The sequence below is a fragment of the Pituophis catenifer genome, unplaced genomic scaffold (genome assembly GCF_029215685.1).
Source record: "Pituophis catenifer annectens isolate HBS135680 unplaced genomic scaffold, rPitCat1.0.hap2 SCAF_6, whole genome shotgun sequence".
NCBI classification, from domain to species: Eukaryota; Metazoa; Chordata; class Lepidosauria; order Squamata; family Colubridae; genus Pituophis; species Pituophis catenifer.
Window position 1 is genome coordinate 70,921,932 of NW_027256886.1, and position 22,387 is coordinate 70,944,318.

Below are 22,387 nucleotides of genomic sequence, written 5' to 3' on the forward strand. Positions count from 1 at the left end.
AGCAGGAGAACTAACTGGCTGAAGAATGACATCTTGGATTTCCTGACAATTCAGAAAGTGCCTGCAATAAAGTATGCTTTTTTTTCTTGCGAATTGTACAATAGTTTATACTGACAGAGGTGAAAAAGTTTTATCTTCTGTATTAAACTGAGAATTAACTCTGGGCCCACAAAACTACAAACTTGTACAAATTTCATTTTAGTTTAGCGTGCCAAGACCAACCTACGCCAGCAGTTTTGTATCGATACAAACCATGAAAGTTGTAAAAGAGAAAAATGGAGTTCTATCAAAATAAAAGTTGAGGAATATGGATGCACAAGGGAGGTGATGTTTGAATACATTTAGAATGTGTATAAATCTCAAGTACACTTTCAATTCTTGTGAAGGTCTTGTCAAGGTGGACGAAAATGTGTCTCCATTGTTTCTAATATAAATAAAACTCATTGAGGTAGAGTGTCCTAGACTTTTGCATAACTGATGGGTGCTGTTTACAATTCAAAAACTCATGGAAAACACGAAGGAATATGTCAAAATAAACATATGAACAAAAGGGCTGCTATTCTTTTTTTACAGATGAAATTATATCAAAGAACTGAAAGAAATGTAATGTTGAGAGATTTCCCCTGCCAATTGTTCAAGGACTAAGAGTAGCAGAAGGGCATTGCATATATAATGTATAAAAAAAAATCTGAATGTATAAAATTGGCTAATAAAGACAAAAAGAAGCTTCAAAATACCATTTTATATTATTTAATGCTGTTTTCGCAAATAAAATATTTCTTTCAAGTTTCCCACTTTCTAAAATGCTCCCATTTCCTGTTATATTAATTATGTGAAATTTCTTATATTCTATAGTAGAAGGCAAGAAACTTAACATATAAATAGATACTCACTGAAATAATGTAGAATACAAATGCTGTATACATTTTTTTCCTCTAGAAGAACTAGCAATTTTATAGGGATGGAAGGTATTATTTGTTAATGTTATTATTTTTTAAAAAGAATTTCACTCAATCATTTTATCTTAGGTATCATTTGTAGCATATCATTTAGGAGCTAAAAAAAAAATTACAAGGGTACATCCTGGAAACAAAAGCATAAAATGAAATGCAAGATGTTTTTGTTGTTCTTGTAAAAAAAATTATCTTAATTGCTCTGAAGTTCATTGCATTTAGCCAAGTGTTTGATGTTCCTGCAAGATGTATGTGCAATCTTTTGGTTCATTATTATTATGATTTAAGTCAAATGGAACACTGGATTAATGCAAATAATTGTTTACAATACATCCTCTGTCTCATTATTTCTTTGAATTTTACTCTTTATCCTAATTGCATATTTTATAGTAGAAAAGTGTAACAATATAAGCTTCTTTACACAAAATTACATGAATGATCTATCTAGTAAGCCAATAGGACTTACAATTACTATTCTCCAGGGTTTCATATATTGGACCTAAGACCTCTGGCATACAAACAATGTCACACTGAAATCAAGGCCTTGCCATTAAAAAGTATTCCCCATTAACTGCATAATGTGTTTATAATGGGCAACAGTCAATAATGGAGACAATCCAATTCTTCTGTAATGAATATATAAGAACAAACCCAAGCTTTTATTACATTTCACTTCTGCTATAAACTGAAAGGTAAATAGAAATTTGCAAATTAGTTTTGGTCTAAAAGTTAAATAGCCAAAAGGAAAAGAGCCAAAAATGGTTTCTTTCTGTAGGGAAGGTAAATTAAAAAAAAAAAATACATGCAGTCTTTCTATCTTTGTGCAAAAATAGAATAATCTATAAAAGACCATTCCTTGTTCTATTTCTTTAGCTCATTGAGTTTGGTAATTGGATTGAAGCAAGTAGATCTTCATAAATCAGGATGTCACACACATTCTAATCATTTCAGGTTATAATTCAGAATGTATTGCGCTATTATTTAATTCTAAGAATGTTTATTTAAGATTACCAAAAAGTTCAAAAATACCTTATGTCAGTGGTTTTCAACCTTTTCTTCACCAGAACCCCCTTTAAATACTTTGGTGAATTTCAACAACTAATACAACGGACTATGGCTACAGACCCCCAACACTTAGCTCAAGATTTAAATCATAATATTTTTTCAAGTCTTCACGGACCGCCTGTGACATCATGGCCCACCAGCATGGGCCCCCCAGGGTTCTGCAGACTACTGGTTGAAAACCACTGCCTTATTTCTTTTCTAAAAACATGCCACATGTCATTGTAAAGCAAAAAGATACAACAGTGGACATGACATTATGATCCAAGCCTCACACCTTTTGTATGTGTATGAAATATTGACAGAGCTCGGATAGCAATGCTGTGTACACCTGCTGTCCTGTTTTGACTTTCCCAAGCACTAACCCCTTCAAACAAAACAAAACAAAACAAAACAAAACAAAACAAAACAAAACAAAACAAAACAAAAAACAAAAAACAAAAACAAACAAACAAACAAACAAACAAACAAACAAACCAACCAACCAACCAACCAACCAAAAGCTCCACAATTGGGAAGATATGCCTCACAAGTCTTGAAGAGTTCATTGAAAAATGTAAGGCTGTATAACTTCCATTTTCAATGTTGATAGAAATAGAAATTTCTATTGGTATATGTTATTAAGCCTTAGACCTATTCAATTCTAGGTTCTTCTGGCTTTGTTTATTTATTTTATTTTATTTCCAATTTATATACCGCCCTTTCCCTGAGGACTCAGGGCGGTGTACAGCCAGAATTAAGAACATGAAATACAAATATTAAAAAACAATTAATATATTTATAAATTTGGCCCAAAAATTAAAAATCACAAACCAATTAAAACATTTAAAAAATTTCTTCTTAAGCCAGCCCGGCTTGCTGGAGAAAGTGGGTTTTAAGGGCACGGCGGAAGGCACTGAGGTCTTGGATTCTCCTTATCTCTGGGGGCAACTGATTCCAGAGGTAGGTGTCCCCACAGAGATGGCCCTCCCCCTGGGGGTCACCAGCCTACATTGTTTGGCTGATGGCACCCTGAGGAGGCCCTCTCTGTGGGAGCACATGGGTCGATGGGAGGTCGTCGTTTATTACTTGATGAAATTCACAACTAATCCATATAAGCTTGGTGCTGACATAGATACCTTGTCTCCCATTCATTTTTTTGGAAGGAAAAAATATAAAAAAAACATAAGCACTGAACTGCTAAGAAGCAGGAAAAAGGCACTCTTCCCTGTGGAAATTGCTGGAACAACCAGTTTTCAGAAATTATGGTGTTTTTCCATAGTTTTCTGTGACATTGTTAACAACTGCAAGGTTTAATTCTTGCTTTTCATTTAAATAATGACTTTTTTTCCTGGAAATAATCCTAAGAAACTTTTAACATTCATTCCTGGTTTAACATTGAACGTACATCTCCATTTTCTGGATTGTTCATATCTTTAATGAAAAAAACCATAATAATTATAAAATAAAATGAATATATTAGTTTTGCTCATTATATTCCAGATTAATTATAGGAGGACAGATAGAGAGCCGAGGTGGCGCAGTGGTTAGGGTGCAGTACTGCATGCTACTTCAGCTGACTGCTAGCTGCAGTTCAGCAGATCAAATATCACCAGCTCAAGGTTGACTCAGCCTTCCATCCTTCCGAAGTAGGTAAAATGAGGACCCAGATTGTTGGGGGCAATATGCTGATTCTGTAAACCGCATAGAGAGGGCTGTAAAAGCACTATGAAGCGGTATATAAATCTAAATGCTATTGCTATTACTATTCTGTGATTTGAAGAGGGTTGACCTTATTCCTATCTTGTTGATTCATGGCTTGATACCCCCCCTCCCCCATGTTTAGCAAAGAAGATATAATCAAATAAAAGGTTAATTTTCAAAGTAATGGGAGATCAGGAAAAGAACAACAGCTAAAACATCCAATTTTGGGGAAGGAAGGAAAGAAGGAAGGAAGGAAGGAAGAAAGGAAGGAAAAAAGGAAGGCAGGCAGGCAGGTAGGCAAGTAGGAAAGAAAGAAGGAAGGAAGGAAGGAAGGAAGGAAGGAAGGAAGGAAGGAAGGAAGGAAGGAAGGAAAGAAGGAAAGAAGGAAAACTTAACTTACTTTTGGATGGCACTGGCAAATTAGAACGGACTACTATCAAGGAATCTGCTTGTACCCGAAGCAAATATTTTTTTGCAGTTTCATAATCCAGAGATTTTTGAATGGAGATAACTCCTGTCCTATTGTTAATGGCAAACACTCCTGGAGAAATGGAGAAAAAGAAGGTTTTATAAACATTTTAGGAATGGATAAAATGGCTTCTTTAAAATTGTGCTATGTATCTGAAACGGAATATGTTAAATTTATTTTTTTCCATTTGGGATGTTTTACTTCCTCCCTCCTCCTCCTACTCTTCCTTAAAGATATACTTTACTGAGACCATATGCAAGACCACATTAACTTACCGTCTTCATTTCCTGAAACAATGGAATAGACAATTGTTTGATTCAAGGCAGCAGCAGTTACCACAACCACTTGGGTTCCTTTGGGGGCACCTTCACGCACAGGTGGGGGCCTACAGAATTAGTTGAGATAGATTATTGTTTATTTTGGTCGCATTGTGAATATTCTCCTGATATATTCAATGTATCTATGAAACTGAAGTAAAAACAGAAAACTACATGTAAACCAATTAAAGGAATGCGAATAAAGCATTAACATTTGCAGAAGTTAACACTGGCAAATGAGTGGAATGCAATTTCAGTAGTTTAATAAGTAGTGTAGTCCTATTCAACTTTAACAGTCAAAATCTAACAGACTATTTCCCATCATCCAATCTTCTGACTCTGAAAGTACACAAGTCCACTCCTCCACTTGCAACAAAATACCTTATGCCACCAGACTTGAAATTTGGGGCTTAGAAAATTTAGAACTACGCTGCCTTCAGTATGACCTAAGCATAGCTTATAAAATCATCTGCTACAATGTCCTACGTGTCAATGACTACTTCAGCTTCAACCACAACAATCCATGAGCACACAATAGATACAAACAAAGTGAACCGCTCCAAACTCGATTGCAGAAAATATGACTTCAGTAACAGAATGGTCAATGCCTGGAACGCACTACCAGACTCTGTGGTCTCATCCCAAAACCCCCAAAACTTTAACCTAAAACTGTCTACTGTTGACCTCGCCCCATTCCTAAGAGGTCTGTAAGGGGCGTGCATAGGAGCACCAGCGTGCCTACCATCCCTGTCCTAATGTTCCCTTTAATTGTATTCATTTTATGTATTCAATTCATGCTTATACTTATATATATTATCTAATATGTTCTCGATAAATAAATAAATAAATAAATAAATAAATAAATAAATAAATAAATAAATACATAAATAGTAGGAAGACATGGTGCACACAATCTTCCAGAATTGTTCTTGCTATTTTCCTAAGGTCATTATACCTCTAATTCTGGAAACATCTAATAATAGCAATAAAGTCTAGTTCCATGGCACATAAAGAAGGTAAGGTCTCTCAAATTTCATGGGAGAGAGCACTGCCATGCAAAGGAGCTGCCACAGAGAAATTGCATCCATAAATGCAAGATGACCAATCAGCTCTGGAAGAGGGAAGCAATAGCACTTGGTGACTTGCTTACACTGAGTTTAGATATTGTCAAGCATATGAAGTAGTCCAGACCAAGAAAGAGATGCCAGGTGTATCTAAAACTATTTTTATTAAGATGTTGCATATCTCAATGTGCTTCTGCTCTTCTTATATAGCTTCAGCTGAATTTGAATTCAGGGACTATCTGATCCCTTCCTCATCAGGACTTCTGCAATGCTTGTCTATTTGTTGCCTTGGTAACAGATCTTCCCTGTCTCCATCAAAGTCATCTGCTTTATTTTCTACTGGAATAGAGCTAAGCATCAATTTATTGATGACAACAAAACTTCTCATGATAAACTCCAGGAGGTTCAGGTAGACTAACAATTGCTTTGAGACAATTCATAGCATAGCCAGCACTGTGGCTATGAAGAACAATTGCTATTTTCTGTGTCTATGTGTCTATCCCTGTAAGTAGAAGTGAAACCTGCAGCTATCTCTGTGTCTATCCCTGTAAGTAGAAGTGAAACCTGCAGCTCACAGTTTAGAAGTATATTGTGCTTGACAATATAGCAAAAGCAGCTAAAAGACCGGGCAGGATGAATAGAGCCACACCAGTGATGGGATTCAATTTTTTTACTACCGGTTCTGTGGACATGGCTTGGTGGGCATGGCAGGGGAAGAATACTGTAAAATCTCCATTCCCATCCCACTCCAGGGGAAGGATACTATAAAATCTCCAATTCTTCCCGATCAGCAGAGAATAGATGGGGATGGGGCCAATCAGAGATGGTATTTACCAGTTCTCCGAACTACTCAATTTTTCCGCTACCGGTTTTCCAGAACTGGTCAGAACCTGCCGAATACCACCTCTGAGCCACACTTCCTTTTTTCCCCACAGCAAAACCCTTCTTCAATCTGATTCTGTCCCCAAACTAAGCCCAAATTAGCTAGTAAGATTGTTAGGAAATGACAATAGTTGCAAATTATTTTATTTTCTCAAAAATCTTGCCTTTGTGACTTTAAATAGTTGTTCTTCAAAGGATCTATAGGAGATTTCAAAAGGTGGGAACGAATGTTTCTTTTAAGCCCAACAGCACATTTATGCAAAAAGATGCTCACCACACCACTTACCGTATTTTTCGGAGTATAAGACGCACCTTTTCCTCCCAAAAAAAAGAGGGTGAAAATGGGTGTGTCTTTTACTCCGAATGTAGCCCCGCCCAGCTTCTCAAACAGAGGTTTCAGAGGCTGAAAAAAGCATCAGAAACAAAGCTTCAGAAAAGAAGCCCCCAAACAGAGCTTCAGAAAAGAAGCCCCCAAACAGAGCTTCAGAGGCTTTTTTTCTGAAGCTCTGTTTCGGAGGCTTTGAGAGGCTTTCTGAAACAGGGTTTCAGAAGTTTCAGAGGCAGAAAAAAAGCAAAAAAAAAAAAAAAAAGGCAAGGCACAGAGCTCACAACCAAGGAACCTGTTGCTAAAATTCACCTCTGGGAACAGTTGATTGGGGGTATTCCGGGAGGCTGGTCCCCCTGCCAATCAGCTTTTTAAAAATTTTCCTTCCCAAAAACCAAGGTGCTTATATTCCGGTGCATCTTATACTCTGAAAAATACGGTAAGTGGTGTGGTGAGCATCAAATAAGATGAGATGGTCAGGAATAAAACTGCTGCGGACTCAAAAAAGGAATCTCATTAAATTGTACAAGATGAAGCTCCAAACATCTCCGTGTCATTTGTGTCAAAAGTCAACATGAAGATGAACTGGCAAGTTCCTTTCATATTTCTGAAATGGATACTTGAGGCTTCAACATCATCATCATAAATTCTTAATCATCCTGAACAGCTGTGCTAGCTAGCTATTAAGACTCAATCTCAGAGCTATATTATGTTAGAAACTCTCTCATTCTTGCAGGGGGGGGGGGGTTATGCTATGAGATCAAACTTCACCTGGTAATTGTGTGATCATGCTGGGGGAAAGGTAAATTGGTCACCACCTCAATACACTGTTCCTATGTGAATATTTGATGACAGCTTCTGTAAACCCAATACTGCATGGAGATACGACATTAGGCTTCTAAATGAAGCTAGCATCTTCAATGTAAATGATGACTTGTGTCCCATGACACAATAATTGCATTCTCCAACCATCTGAGTCTACAACTATCAGCATGGTCAGGGAAATTAACACAATATAGCCAATTAAGGTCTATTGAATTTAGTTGAACCCCCCCCCGCTTATTTTTGATGTGGGCGTATATGCTTAATTATAGGGACGCGGTGGCTCAGTGGCTAAGACGTTGAGGTGGCTATTAAAATAGTGGATGATATCAAGGGGATAAAATAATAAAGAAGAATATATTTTGAGGCAGGAAAATTTTAAGAAAATGTACTGTTTGATGTAATATGTTTTAATTTTAATTTGCAAACAAATGTTAAACTGATAAATAAGGATTGATTGAATAAAATACAAGATACACAAATGCTAGTGATTAGTCTTGAATTAAGGTACTACATGTTAGAAATGATGACTATTATGAAATATACTGAGATTTAAATTGAAAGAGTAGGATGGAAAAATGATATAAAACAGATAATTATATTACAGTTAAAATGTGTGGGATGGATACCAACTAGATAAGAGTTTGAGACTCGGTGGAAATACGTTGGAAATTAATTAGAAGTGCTGGAAATCAGTTAAACAAATAGGAGGAGTGCTGGAAGGAATTATGCTGGACACCAGCCAAACAATGGAGGGAGTTAAGGAGGAGATTATGCTGGAAATCAGCCCATAAAATGCTGGAAACAGCCAAACAAATAGGAGGAGAGTTGGAGGAGACTATGCTGGAAATCAGCCAAACAATGGAGGGAGCTAAGGAGGAGACTATGCTGGAAATCAGCCCACAAAATGCTGGAAACAGCCAAACAAATAGGAGGAGAGTTGGAGGAGATTGAGGAACTATTCTGAAATTAACTAAATAGTTGGTGTTTTGGAGGGGATCAAGCTGAGAATTAATCAAATAGAATAAGATGGAAGATAGTTAAATATTAGAGGGAGATATAGTGGAAAATATATTAGAAATTGGAGTAAATAAAATATGTCTTTGTGAGAAATCTGTGTAATATGTAAACTGGGAGAAAAAAAAAACTAAGGTAAACTGATTTGAGGATAAGGCTCAAAGGATTAAAATTAGACAAAAAATGTTGTTTTATAAAATATAATAAAAATGGAATGGTATTGAATTGAAATTAAGAATAAATGGTGATAAAATTGTAAGGTAAACACTTAACAAGAGGTTAGAATATTGTAAAAATTATTTTGATATGACTTGTATAAGATATAAGGTAAAGAAGAATAAAGATATGTTTAGAATTGTTATGCAGATGTAAAAATGAGTGAAAGTGAATTTGAAATTAATTTTGGATAGATATAATGGATTTATATAGATGAAAATGTTAAATTTGAGTTAAAATTGGTTTAAGTTTTGAATTTCTTTTTTATCTTCTTTTCTTTTCTTTTTTGTTTACTTATAAAAGATGTAATGGAAATTGTGAATTGAGCTTGTGAAAGGAATGTAAGTGTGGTAACCATCTATGACCGGATTGAGATTTTTGCTCTTGAAAGTTATGTTTTATGTTTAAAGCTGGAAAAAATAAATAAAAAATATTTACAAAAAAAAAAAAAGAAGAAGAAGAAAGAAAGTGATTTGAGGCTGTCGACCAGGGCTGTGAGTGTGTTGAGTGAGTGGCCACAAGCCGAAGCTGGGAGTTCATACAATGCCAACTAATGCAATCAGGTTCAAAGTTCACTTAAATCTTATTGCTGAGGTCTTGAAATTTTGGATAAATTTATAATGTATATATAAATACATTGGTAAAAATAATCCATCTGTTGATTTGCAAATGTATTTGTACTGCAGATTATAGCTCAAGCAGCTTTTCTTTCTTTGAATCTTCAATTTATTTAGGACAGGTGTGTCAAACCTTTGGCCCTGGGGCTGAACCCGGCCTGGAATAGGTTCAGAGTTGTCCTGTGATTCGGAGATGGCGAGGAGCTGGCCCATGCTGCCCTGGCCATGCCCACCCAGTTGGCCACGATGACCAGGCCACGCCCACTCAGGTCCCCAAGGACAAACAAAATCCTGATATGGTTCACAATGGGATTAAGTTTGACACCCCTGATTTAGGAGAACAGCTTCCCACATATAAAGGTACAGCAGAAGTCTATTGTCCTATAGATTTAGTGATATTTTTGGTTCCAGTCTTTAATATCCGAGGATTGAGGCACAACAACTGCATAGAAGCAGGATACAGATGTGTGCTTTGCTACATGTAGGGTCACATACAATCCGAAGCCTTACATTGAACGAGTGAGAATGAGGATCAGCATGGGTTAACCATCTTGTTCTATGCTTTAAAAAAATGAACTTGTCACTGACTCAGAAATGGTTTTTCCCAGTTTCTTTTTTTTTTATTGAAAAAGTTTTAAAACAAACACAATTTTCCCACAACCCTCCCACCCAACTCCCCCTCACCCTCCCCGACTTCCCAGAGCAGAACACAAGGTATTTCTATTAACTTTTAACAATAAACTAAATAGCTTAACCAATCATTAAACTAACACCCCCTAAAAAAAAAATTCTTAACCCCCCATATATAAAATCCTGCTTCTTAGACATAAAACTTCTAATATCACTTATATAGCGCTTATACAGATAGAAGAAATCATTCATAAGCTATCTGATATTTTTTGGTCTGATACTTATTTTGTATATAATCAATCCATCTTCTCCAGTCCTGTATATACCTTTCTTGTGTGTGATCCTTCAAATATGCTGAAATTTTAGCCATTTCGGCTAAATTAGTTACTTTCAATATCCAGACATCAATAGTAGGCAAAAAGTCCTTCTTCCAATGTTGTGCTACCAGTTTCGATAGCTTTGTTTGTGTGTAAGCAAAAGTTTGGTATAAGCAAACCATATACAATACTATTAAATAATAAACGAACTAGCGTCTGAATACAGGACTAGAGTCTTGAAATCGGTATGTTCTTGTTTTATATTTCAAGCAATTTAAGTAGGTATCTTTAATTAGGAAGCTGTCTGTTGCATTCCAAATTGATTTAGAAACCCTTTTAAAACATTAACAACTTTTGGATTCTACAAGGGGGCTTCTTACATAAAGCAGAACTAGAATGAAGGCCCCTTTTTTTGGGGGAAAAATGAAGTACTTGCTTTTATTTATGTCGATTTATTTATTTTTAACAGGATTGCATAAGCTTTGCTTTTGTAAATGTGTTCCAATCATTGATTCTGAAATAAAGCAGCAATACCATCTCCTTTCCTTGCAATATTTTTTTTTTCTTTTGAGAACCAAGCTAATTATATTGTACTGTAAAACAGGTACAGGGTGGGTGTCAAACTGAATATACAAACTGACTTTGTATAAAAAAGAACACCGCTTTGTGGGGGGGAGCGCGAAAAGCCCTACTAAGCAGGTATATACAAAAGTATGTAGGCTATTGCTTAACGCCCTGAGTGTCCGGAAAAGGGCAGCATATAAATCGAACCAATAAATAAATAAATAAATAAATAAATAAATAAATAAATAAATAAATTAATGCAAGTCTAAGAAAAAATGCTGAAAAACTTTAAAATGCTGTAGGCTTCTCCTTTTTGTACCCTCAGTGCAACAATTCTCAGTGTAACAGTACTATAACTAATCTGAACAATAAGGAAAGAAAGACTATGGAAATCAGCTCTCCCACACGAAACTGTTACACAAAAGAGGAAGGAGTCAGACAGACCTAAAACGATATATAGTACATACATTGCTACTCTTATGTCTATGAAACACCAGTGCCTGCAATTCACTGGTTATGATTTTAGCATTCTCCTTTAAATAAAGATAAAAGAAAATCAATTGTCCTAGGATTGAGTGCCCCCAATTGTGAGTGAAACCTATCAGTCATGAACAAAATCCAACTTCTAGCACAACTACAGAGCAACCTTTTAGCTCCCAGCTTGTGAAAACATACTGTTAAAACTCAATTGTCTGTGTGACAGCAAACACCAGCTATGGATATACATACATTTCATTTATCAGTGTAACACCTGGAAATTGAAGCAACCTTGAAAATGATCTGGGTTATCCTTTCCTGTAATGGTGACAATTCCATGTTATGAAAGATACCCCATAATTAAAAGAAAGTTTCGATGTTCACCAAAGGAGAAATGTATTTTATTTTAAAGTTTTATATATTTCAAGACAGACTATTTCATTTTTGCACACTTTTGTCTCTGCATACCACTGCAATAAACCATATTGTCCCAGTGTGAGTGACATTATTTGCAAAGAATGTTCCACAGAGCTGTGAAATTTTTCACTATGCACCTTCTTCAAACTTCTCATATTAGTTCACAAAGTTTTGACCTTTCCAATGGTATTTACCTCTAAAAAGCGATGACAAGGGAGTTTGGATATTATTACAATGAACCACTGACATGGCCTATTATCTTTAAATGTCAAACATCATTCTGAGGGACTTAATAACATCAGGTGCAGTGCAACTTTGTGTAATCTTTGCAATAATTTGGTGAAAACCACAAGTTTAAATATATTTATCACAGATTCAGCAGAATCATAAAAATGGGAAAGCATACCATCCTCTTTAAATAACCTGAGTGGTTAAATATTGTGAGATAACTGAAAGGTAAATAAACTATGGGAAGGTTATTCTCTAGGCTGGAATGAAGGGCAAACTTCCCTAGATAAATAAGATGGATTACCAAATTCAGTTCCTACATTTATTTGATTTGTTTAAAACAATTTTGCTAAGTGATATTGCCATTTGTCAATTGTTTTATTTTGATAAAGGCAGCGGCTATTTTTTTTATAAAATTTGCTTCATAGTAATAATCAGAAGAAAGCCTTTGGTTATTGTGGTTGCTGATGCAAAATCTTGTTTTGATTATATGTCTTCTGTATTAAACTGCCTTAAGGATATTTTCTGAGCTTCATTTATTAGACTTTGAAAGAAGACAGGAAAAAAAATCCTCTCATACAGAATCTTCTGAGGAAGAATATTTTGTTCTCCCTTTCTGAACATCTCAGACGAGGAAGCTTCTCTATATTTTTCAGTGAAAATGTTACTGTTATTAAGAACAAAGGATGTTAGGACAATGACCTAGTAAAAGTCTGCATACAAAATAAACAGAAAATAGATGGGGGGAAAAAGCAAGAATGCTTACAAAAATATGACTTCGGCCATTTTTGGTCTTCAGAGGAAATTTTGAGTAAATAAGATATAATGTAGAGTACTATTATAGTCCAAAGTTATTACAACTAGTTCAGGGCTGAATATGGAGGATTTCTAGAAATGCAAACTATAGACAACTTTATAATTTGCATTGTTTGAGGCAAGGACTTTGAATCATGTCCCTAAATCCTCAATTGATGATTGTCTGCTGTACAAGTTTCCAGTAATTAAAAAGAAATGTTTTGAGAAAGAAAGAAAGAAAAGAAAGAAAGAAAGAAAGAAAGAAAGAAAGAAAGAAAGAAAGAAAGAAAGAAAGAAAGAAAGAAAGAAGGGGAAGAGGTGGGGAGGGGAGGAAGGGAAAGGAAAGAAGTAAGGAAGAAATTATTTGATGAAAGAATGACAATATTCCTTATATTTTAAGCCAGTTGTAAGTCAAATTTCCAGTATGGTATAAGTCGATTCCCAAATTTATATTACCATACAAACCAACAAAATGCATACTGGTTGACCAATTGCTTGCAACTCTTAAGCACTACCTCTTATTTGAAGGTTATAAGTCTATATGTGTTTGTATAGTTCTATTTTACATTTAAATACAAACATAGACATACATACACACATGTGTGTGTGTGTGCATACGTGTGCATGTGTGCAATGAGTATCATCTCTTTTACAAAAGTTAAATTACTGTTCCTTCAATTTCAATTGTCAGATTAATTTATAGATAAGGAATAACTAATTAACATCCACTATAGATAATTTCTTTAGTCTATCCATGTAAGAAAGGTGTAAATTTTTCATTCATATGTATGTGCAAATGTGTGCACACACATAGATTTTTCTTTTTAAAAAAAATTACATTGGCTTTAAGAGCATTAATAGCCTTTCTAATTTCCTATGGAAATACGTTTACAGGTCTTTACTCAAAATGTCTCCTGAACAATTATTTGTATCTGATTCCGTAGTTCTCTGACAAATTCTGATAAGTATCTTGAACTTTCATACCAGCATTTGATATGAAAGAACAGCAGAGCCTTAATTCTATTAAGATATTGTGATATATTATCATCATAATTAATTATTATTATTAATAATAATAATAATAACAATCCCATAGTTACAGAAAAAAATCTTGCCCTCTACCAAAGCCTTTGTGCAATCTGGGAATTCTTCTGGACTCATGGCATTATGTAAAATTTTGGGATTTAAATTCAGGAATTTTATTTTCTCCTTTGAACCTAAGTCGCCTTCCTCTAATGTACAAAAACTAGCCTTTTCAGAAACAATGGTGAGGGCAACCAAACAATAGGACTGTATTCTGAAGTGCCTGAAAGAAACAAACCTGGGTGGGAGAGGGAGGAGATGCAACATATTTTACATAAGGCAAAAGGGTTTCTGTGACCATTAGCTATCTGAAGAAACAGAAATTATAGGTATTAAAGCTAAGGACGTCTGTCTTTTCTAATGTCTAACAAAAACAAACAAAGCTTTTATTGTATATTAATGACTTGTTGCTTTCTGATATACCTATCATATACTTAATGCATGTAATCAATTTGTTCTGTTCCCTGCATAAAAGCTGATATCTCCCCTTTAACAAACTGGCTCTCCCCAATTGTATTTAACCCATCCCATCCCATTTGGCAGGAGAGGTGTACTGCAGGACCCATCAGTGAGGAGAGTCATCTGGCTGTATAGACTGAGTGGACCACAACACCGCTGGCTTTTTGTAAAGCCCTGAAAACATACTGGTAGTTTTGCCATGAGAACACAAAAGCAGAGTAAAGCCAATACGATGGCTGTACGGACTGTCTAGATCAGGGCTGTCAAACTCGCGGCCCACAGGCCAGATGTGTCACGTGCTGGCCATGCCCAGACCTGGTTTAGCAAAGGGGGGAAAAGTCCTGATATATCATGTGACGCTACCATGATGACATGAGTTTGACACTCCTCGTCTAGATGAATGGGATTATGATGGGTTATTTTGTTTTTATATTAGATTGTTATTGAATTGTTGCAGTAGTGTGTGTGTGTGTGTGTGTGTGTGTGTGTGTGTGTGTGTGTGTAAAGAAAGAAACAGACATTCTGCGAACTCCAGAAATAATTAAAATTTTATTCTATTAAGCTTTCATCACCCATCTGTTGACATCGTCAGAGTATTAAATTACCATTACAGAGATCTCTGCCTTTATATTACTTACATTACATTACATTACATTACTCAATTTGGCCATTGGCCCTTCCAGCCGTTTCCCTATTACACGTGCAAAGGCCAGATTGATGGCATATAAAGGCAGAGATCTCTGTAATGGTAGTTTAATACTCTGACGATGTCAGCAGATGGCTGACGAAAGCTTAGTAGAATAAAATTTTAATTATTTTAGTTCCGGAGTTTGCAGAATGTCTGTTTCTTTCTTTACAAATATACCTGGAACTCATATTTTTAGAATAGTTTGCTATTCTAACAATAGCAAACAATAGTATAGCTGATAAAGAAATAAAGGGAGACTAGTATAGATCTATTTCAAGCTATTTAGCTCTCATCAGCTAGCAGTACCCTTCTGGGATTTGAACCTGGCCTTGCTTGCATATTAGGCAGATGTATTAACCTCTAAGCCACAGGTTTTCCTCACTTTGTTAGCTTGTACCAGGGAAGATTAAATGGGTTCTCTAACGAAGCAACCTGGCCTACCCAAATATGGGAAGGAGCATACTGCATCTATCTATCTATCTATCTATCTATCTATCTATCTATCTATCTATCTATCTATCTATCTATCTCTTTTAATTGTTTTGTAAACAGCCCAGAGTAATACATATGAGATGGGCAGCTATATAAATTTAAATAATAAAATAATAAACAAACTACAGGATCAGTTGCTGAGATCATCAACTTTCTTATTTTTTAAAAAAACTTTTTTAAAGTTTCATAAGAATTGGCCTCTCTCTCCAAGTGCACCCTAGGACTGACTACGCTCCTTGGAAAAAATTGAAATATGTTACTGTATTTAGTGCTTGAAAATAAAATGTCTGAACACCTGTTAAATGTGTCCACAGGCAATGCATATTATTATTGATTGCACATTTAGTTAGCAATTTATTGCCTAGAATAGTAATCCAAGGCTGTTAACTATGACTTTCTAACTGCAGAAGAGGACAAGAGAAGTTATGCATTAATTAATTAAAAAATAGCATACCTTGGAACTTTTAAATCATTAAAAAGAGAATTTATCGCAAGAGAATTTATTCTGAAAATAAAACAACAACAATGAAAACATTTTGTCTTTTAGGTCTAATTTTCCACCTGGTCTCACAATTTTTTTAATAGGATAAAGTGGCAAAGGAGGCTTTCTATTATTTTTCTGCAGAAATATTTTAATGTTTTTTAGTAAGTCACTTCTGTACAACTCCAGAACATAAACATTCACAGTTTATCACACCTTTATGTATCTATTCATTCTTGTGTACATTCTGTTCTTATTTATATGTGGGTGATCTATTCCAAGTACACATACTGATCTGATAACAGTACTTGCACGTAAAAAAGATCAGTATTTCCTGTATATTTTATTACGTAAGATATTATAAACGGAGTCCGTGAGTCTTTATGGAAAATGCAGTACAGCAGGAAATGAGCTACAGTTTATGTGGGAGCGCTGCATGGCGCTCCCACATAACACCTCTCCTGCGTGAGCTGCACTGGCTCCCAGTGGTCTTTCGGGTGCGCTTCAAGGTGTTGGTCATCACCTTTAAAGCGCTCCATGGCATAGGACCTGGATACCTTCGAGACCATCTGTTGCCACCATCGACCTCCCACCGACCGGTACGCTCCCACAGAGAGGGCCACCTCAGGGTGCCATCGGCCAAACAATGTAGGCTGGTGGCCCCCAGGGGGAGGGCCTTCTCTGTGGGGGCACCAGCTCTCTGGAATCAACTGCCCCCAGAGATACGAAGAATTCAAGACCTCGGTGCCTTCCACCGTCCCTGAAGACCTTTCTTTTTCAGCAAGCCGGGCTGGCTTAATGCTTTTTAAATGTTTTTAATATGTTTTGTTATTGTTTTTTAACTTTGGGGCCAAATTTATATATATATATCTTTTTAAATTGCTTTTAATGTTTATATCTATGTTTTTTACTTTGGCTGTACACCACCCTGAGTCCTTCGGGAGAAGGGCGGTCTACAAATTTGATAATAAATAAATAAATAAATAATAAATAAATAAATAAATAAATAAATAGCCCCTTATCCACAGGAGCATAATCTCAGTTCATATGGTATTTTTTTGTATCGGCCCTCCAAAACTGACGTATGAAGTGCATTGCAATATGCTCAAGTTAATGCCCTTTAGGTATTTGGGATGCTTATTCGATATAAATATCTTGCTGCTTTAACATTTCTCTGGATGTAACCAGGGGTGGGTTCTATTTACCTTTACTACTGGTTCGCAATGGGGTCGTGTGTGCGTGCTTGCTTCATTAGTGTGCGCTCTTCTGCGCAAGCGCAGAAGCATTTTGATAATGTCAGGGTCAGTGGGCAGAGCCTCCCGCTGTTTTTACTACCGGTTCTATAGAACCGGTGTGAACCGGGGGCAACACACCACTGGATGTAACCAAATTCTGCTGTATTGTATATAAAATGAGGCAAACTTTAACTGCCCACTGTTAATCCACCACCAATGGCAATATATTACTCTCTCTGTCTTTTATTATTTTTTATTATTATTATTATCATTATTGTTTTTTATTTTATTTTTTAAAATTCTTTTTAAGGATTTTTTAAAAAATATTTTTTATGAAAATGCAAAATACAAAGGAAAATAAAAAGTAACGGAAAACTAGAGAAAGGAAAAAAGGAAAAACAGAAAATGTGGGGTAGGAAGGGAAAAAAGAAAAAATAAGGCATTGACTTCCAAGGCTCTTTGGCACAGTTGAAGATAATAACATTACAACCTAAACTTTTTACTTTTATACAATAGTATATATAGGAAGTAAAGGTAAAGGTAAAGGTTCCCTCACACATATGTGCTAGTCGTTCCGAACTCTAGGGGACGGTGCTTATCTCCGTTTCAAAGCCGAAGAGCCAGCGCTGTCCAAAGATATCTATGTGGTCATGTGGCCGGCATGACTAAATGCCAAAGGCACATGGAACACTTACTTTCCCACCAAAGGTGGTCCCTATTTTTCTACTTGCATTTTTTACGTGCTTTCGAACTGCTAGGTTGGCAGAATCTGGGACAAGTAATGGGAGCTCACCCCATTATGCGGCAGTAGGGATTTGAACCGCTGAAATGCCGATCTTTTGATCGACAAGCTCAGTGTCTTAGCCACTGAGCCACCACATCCCTTACATATAGGAAGTACTTTTTCTAAATTTTAAAATATTAAATTTTTATTTAAAAACATTTATTATTATTATTGTTGTACTACTAGTGTTATTGTTTTAATGCTTTTATTTGCTGGTTTATGACCGTAATAAAGATTGTTTGATTGATTGAATGATACAAATACGTAAAGCTGCATTAATGGAAAAGTAAGATAACTTAGTGTAATAGCAAGATTACATTAGGGATCATTACTTGCTACATATTCTAGAAAGCAGGGGTGAAATCCAGCAGGTTCTGACAGGTTCTGGAAAACCGGTAGAGGAAATTTTGAGCAGTTCAGAGGACTGGTAGCAGAAATTTTGAGCAGTTTGAGAACCGGCAAATACCACCTCTGGCTGGCCCCAGAGTGGGGTGGGAATGGAGATTTTGCAATATCCTTCCCCCAGGAGTGGGGAGGGAATGGGGATTTTGCAGTATCCTTCCCTTCCATGCCACCAAGCCACACCACGCCCACCATGCCACATCCACAGAACCGGTAGTTAAAAAAAATAATAATTTCACCATTGCTAGAAACGGGGGGAAATCTGTTTTCATAGGTGCCAGTGCAGGGAATGACTAAGGTGCATGATGATGTCATGACATAAGCCATGAGACTGTTATGGTTTTGAGATCCAAGCACAGAACAAAATAGGCCACATTTACATTATTTTTTGTCACTGTGACCAGCAAGCAGAACTTATGCTTGCTTTGATTTGAGTCTAAAACACCAGCTACCAATGATAGAACAGCAAAGGAGTCAATTCAACCCATGTCATGAACAACAAAAGAACAGGAAAAATATTCTCCTCTGGCAGTTGATTTGAGGCTTCTTCCTAATGCATATCCATAGTAGTTTAATTTTTTTCCCCTTTTTGTTTCAGCTCAACAAAAGAAGAAATGTAGTTTTTGCATTGGGCACCCTGAAAACTTAACAGCATGGTCGCCCTATGCATAAAGCACATGTATACTGCAAACTTTTGTATTTGGACACTTGCCGGGAGAGGACAATTGCACAACCGGAAAACACAAATAGCAATATTCTATTAAAAATGTTGTAAGCACTGTTTAATTGACTTCGCATTACCTTTTTCCTGACACTGATAGCCAGAACAGAAACATCCCGTGCTGTTTTATAAGCACTTGTGATCAATTTCCTGTGTTTAATGGAACCAGAGACCTTTCTGCATGCTACATATTTCTACCAAACGCTCTAGGACTGGTAAACTCTAACAAGTGTCAGTGTGTTCTAATTATTTAACCTAAGCCCAAAATATACACAACAACAGTAAAAAAGACTTGCTCTGCTATTTTAAAATGTCATGGCTCTCAGAATGTAGTGTTCTGATTAGATACCAGCAAACTAGAAGACACAATAGAACATATCATGCAAAACGCATAAATCATTTATTCAATTGAACACATTTTTTTAAAAAAAATGATATATTTGCTTTCTTAAACATCTGTACAGAAGGTCAGGGCTAATGTGGACCACCCCCCTTTCCAAAAAGACTCTTTTGTACACCTGCAATATTGTTATAGCGCTCTTAGATACAAGCGTATTGAAGGTCTCGGCCCAATTAGCCTTTGAAAAGTGAAGGTCAACATCTTGAATATAAGAGTTAAGAAAGCCAATGTCTGCCCTCCAATTTTTTCAAAAATAACATTAGCGAGAGAAGATATTATACCTGTACTCATCCTGGGTAAAACGTGGAATTACTGAGGGTTGCAATACTGAAATTTCTACTGTGGTTGTATTAAACTTCACCGGATCCCCATCATCATAGGCAATGACCACCAGCTGTTAAGCACACAAACACAATGCCTGAACATATGTTTCTCAATTCAATAATTTTAGAGATTGGGGGTTTATTTTATTAATCATACCAAAAAAAGCAACAAACCTAAATAAAAAATAAATAAAATGTGCAGCATACATCCCAAAAGCCAATGCATTTAAAAAAAACTCTCTGAGCTTTTTTTGTTTTACTCATAAATGCAATTCTAACTATAAAACTCAGTTCTATAAATATTTTCAACCAGCACATTTTAACAGTGCATTTTCTTAGAGATAAATAAATAGAAAAAAAATCACTGTTAGAGATGTGCAGGTGTCTCTTGAGAAGTTTCCTTACTCCCATTGAATTTTTTTTTTGTTCTCTCAAAATTGTTTAGATATTTCATTTCAGCATAATATGAAGACCTGAAAGATCAGGTAAGCGTTAGATGGTCATGGAGAAAATCTATCTAAGAAGTTGGTATGAACTGGAAAACAACTTAATGACATATAATCAATTTCAACATAAACCTCAATAACATTTTGCTGCATTTATATTAGCAATAGTGCTTAGACTTATATACCACTTATAGTGCTTTTACAGAGATCTCTAAGAAGTTTACAAAGTCAACATATTGCCCCCAACAATCTGAGTCCTCATTTTATTGACATCAGAAGGATGGAAGGCTGAGTTCAGCTGGTCAGGATCGAAGGAATCAAACTCCAGCCAGTGAGCAGAGTTCGCCTGCAATACTGCACTCTAACACTATGCCACCACGTTTCTTAATAATACTAGAGGGCTTATTCCATACCGTTTGTTTTTACCTGCAATATAAACATTTTGGTGAAGATTAATTCTCTGATTAAAAAGCTCCTGATTATGCACATTTTTAAGGCTAATTTCAATTTTCTGGCAGAAGTATCCCTTGAAAGGAATCCCAGTTACACTAGAGTTCTAACAAAAAAGTACAGAAAGGGAAAGGGCTTTTATTTATTGATGATATCTCAACGACATTTCATTTCATTAGATTTATATACCGTCCTACTCCCGAAGGGCTCAGGGCGGTGAACAGACAGAAAGATAAAACACACACAATTTTGTGTGTGTGTGTGTGTGTGTGTGTGTGACATAAATTTTGGGCTCAATTGTAGTCATACGTTGAGGACTACCTGTATTTAGTGACAGGAAACCCACTCCCAATTATTGTTGAGACTTGAGGACTGCCTGTATTTTATAAGTATTGTTCATATTAAGAATAAAATAGAACAAAACTTCAGTGAAACACGGTATTTAGCTCAAAGCATACTTATTTAAATGTTACATTTAATTTCTGGTAAAGTTCCTGCACTTGGTTTGTATATCAACATGTATTAAAGAATGGATATGAATATTATTGTATATGAATATTATTGTATAGAATAAACTCTGTGTAGAATCATTGTAGTGGTATTATGATGCAACATATTAAAATGGCATTCACCAATCCGGTAGGTAGATTGCTCGTGCTGCTATGAAATAAAGAAGTTGTAATTCCAAACATATCAGAATGACTTCAGGAACGCTATCTTAAACATATTGAAATGTATAGGCCTACAGTTACCTTAAACAATGTACTAGGTTCTTCATTAAGATTCACTCTGGTTACTACGCGTCCAGATTCTTCTTCAACATCAAAGATACTTGCACTATATGGGAACCGGACAACATCTACTTTATATCGTACGTGACTTGCTGGTGTACTCTATAAAAAAATTTATATTTTAAATTGTAGATAGCATATCTTAGGCAGTAAGAATGAAAAAACTCAAATATAATCTCACATTACATTCTGGGTCATTGTTTTTAAAACAAAAGGTATTATTATTGTGCTTTAAATATACTAGGCATCCACTTCTGTAAAAACATTTAAAATTGATTTATGTATTTGTAAAATTTAGTGGCTGCCCATCTTACCTCAAGGTAACAATATTGTAAAGATGCATAATATACTTTTTTATTACAAAGAAATACTTTTCATAATATACACACACACAAATTCTAACCAAAACCTTTTCTTAAGACCAGATTCTGCAGGTATGAACACAAGCTATTTTTTTTTCATTAATTAGAAATTATATATAAATGCTATATATGTACGTTATGTATGACTATAAATACACCTAGATATAATTTCAATTTATATGGGTACCCCTGTGAAATAGATAATTTGGGTTGATTTACAACAACTGCAAAACTGTAAAAGAATGAACCATATTAAAATCTACATGAAAAACAATACAACACAACCAGGAGCTGAGGTATAAGGAACCACTTACAACAATCAACATAACGACTCTACCAGACATCAAGATCCCCAAGCTTAGAGATGGAACCATATCTTTTAGTCGGATTGGGACCAAGCAAATTCTTGAGGGGA

At 35.6% G+C, this 22,387-nt stretch overlaps 1 protein-coding gene across 1 annotated transcript in view; it reads right to left on the reverse strand.

The window, feature by feature from the left end:
- PCDH15 (protocadherin related 15) overlaps positions 1 to 22,387 on the reverse strand; it is a 403,619-nt gene that overhangs the window by 78,366 nt on the left and 302,866 nt on the right. The window contains exons 22-25 of the mRNA XM_070946499.1: positions 21,572 to 21,712; positions 19,882 to 19,994; positions 4,443 to 4,552; positions 4,099 to 4,239 (exon numbers count right to left, since the gene is read on the reverse strand). Of these exons, the coding sequence (XP_070802600.1) occupies positions 4,099 to 4,239; positions 4,443 to 4,552; positions 19,882 to 19,994; positions 21,572 to 21,712 (505 nt within the window). The remainder of the gene's footprint in view (positions 1 to 4,098; positions 4,240 to 4,442; positions 4,553 to 19,881; positions 19,995 to 21,571; positions 21,713 to 22,387) is intronic.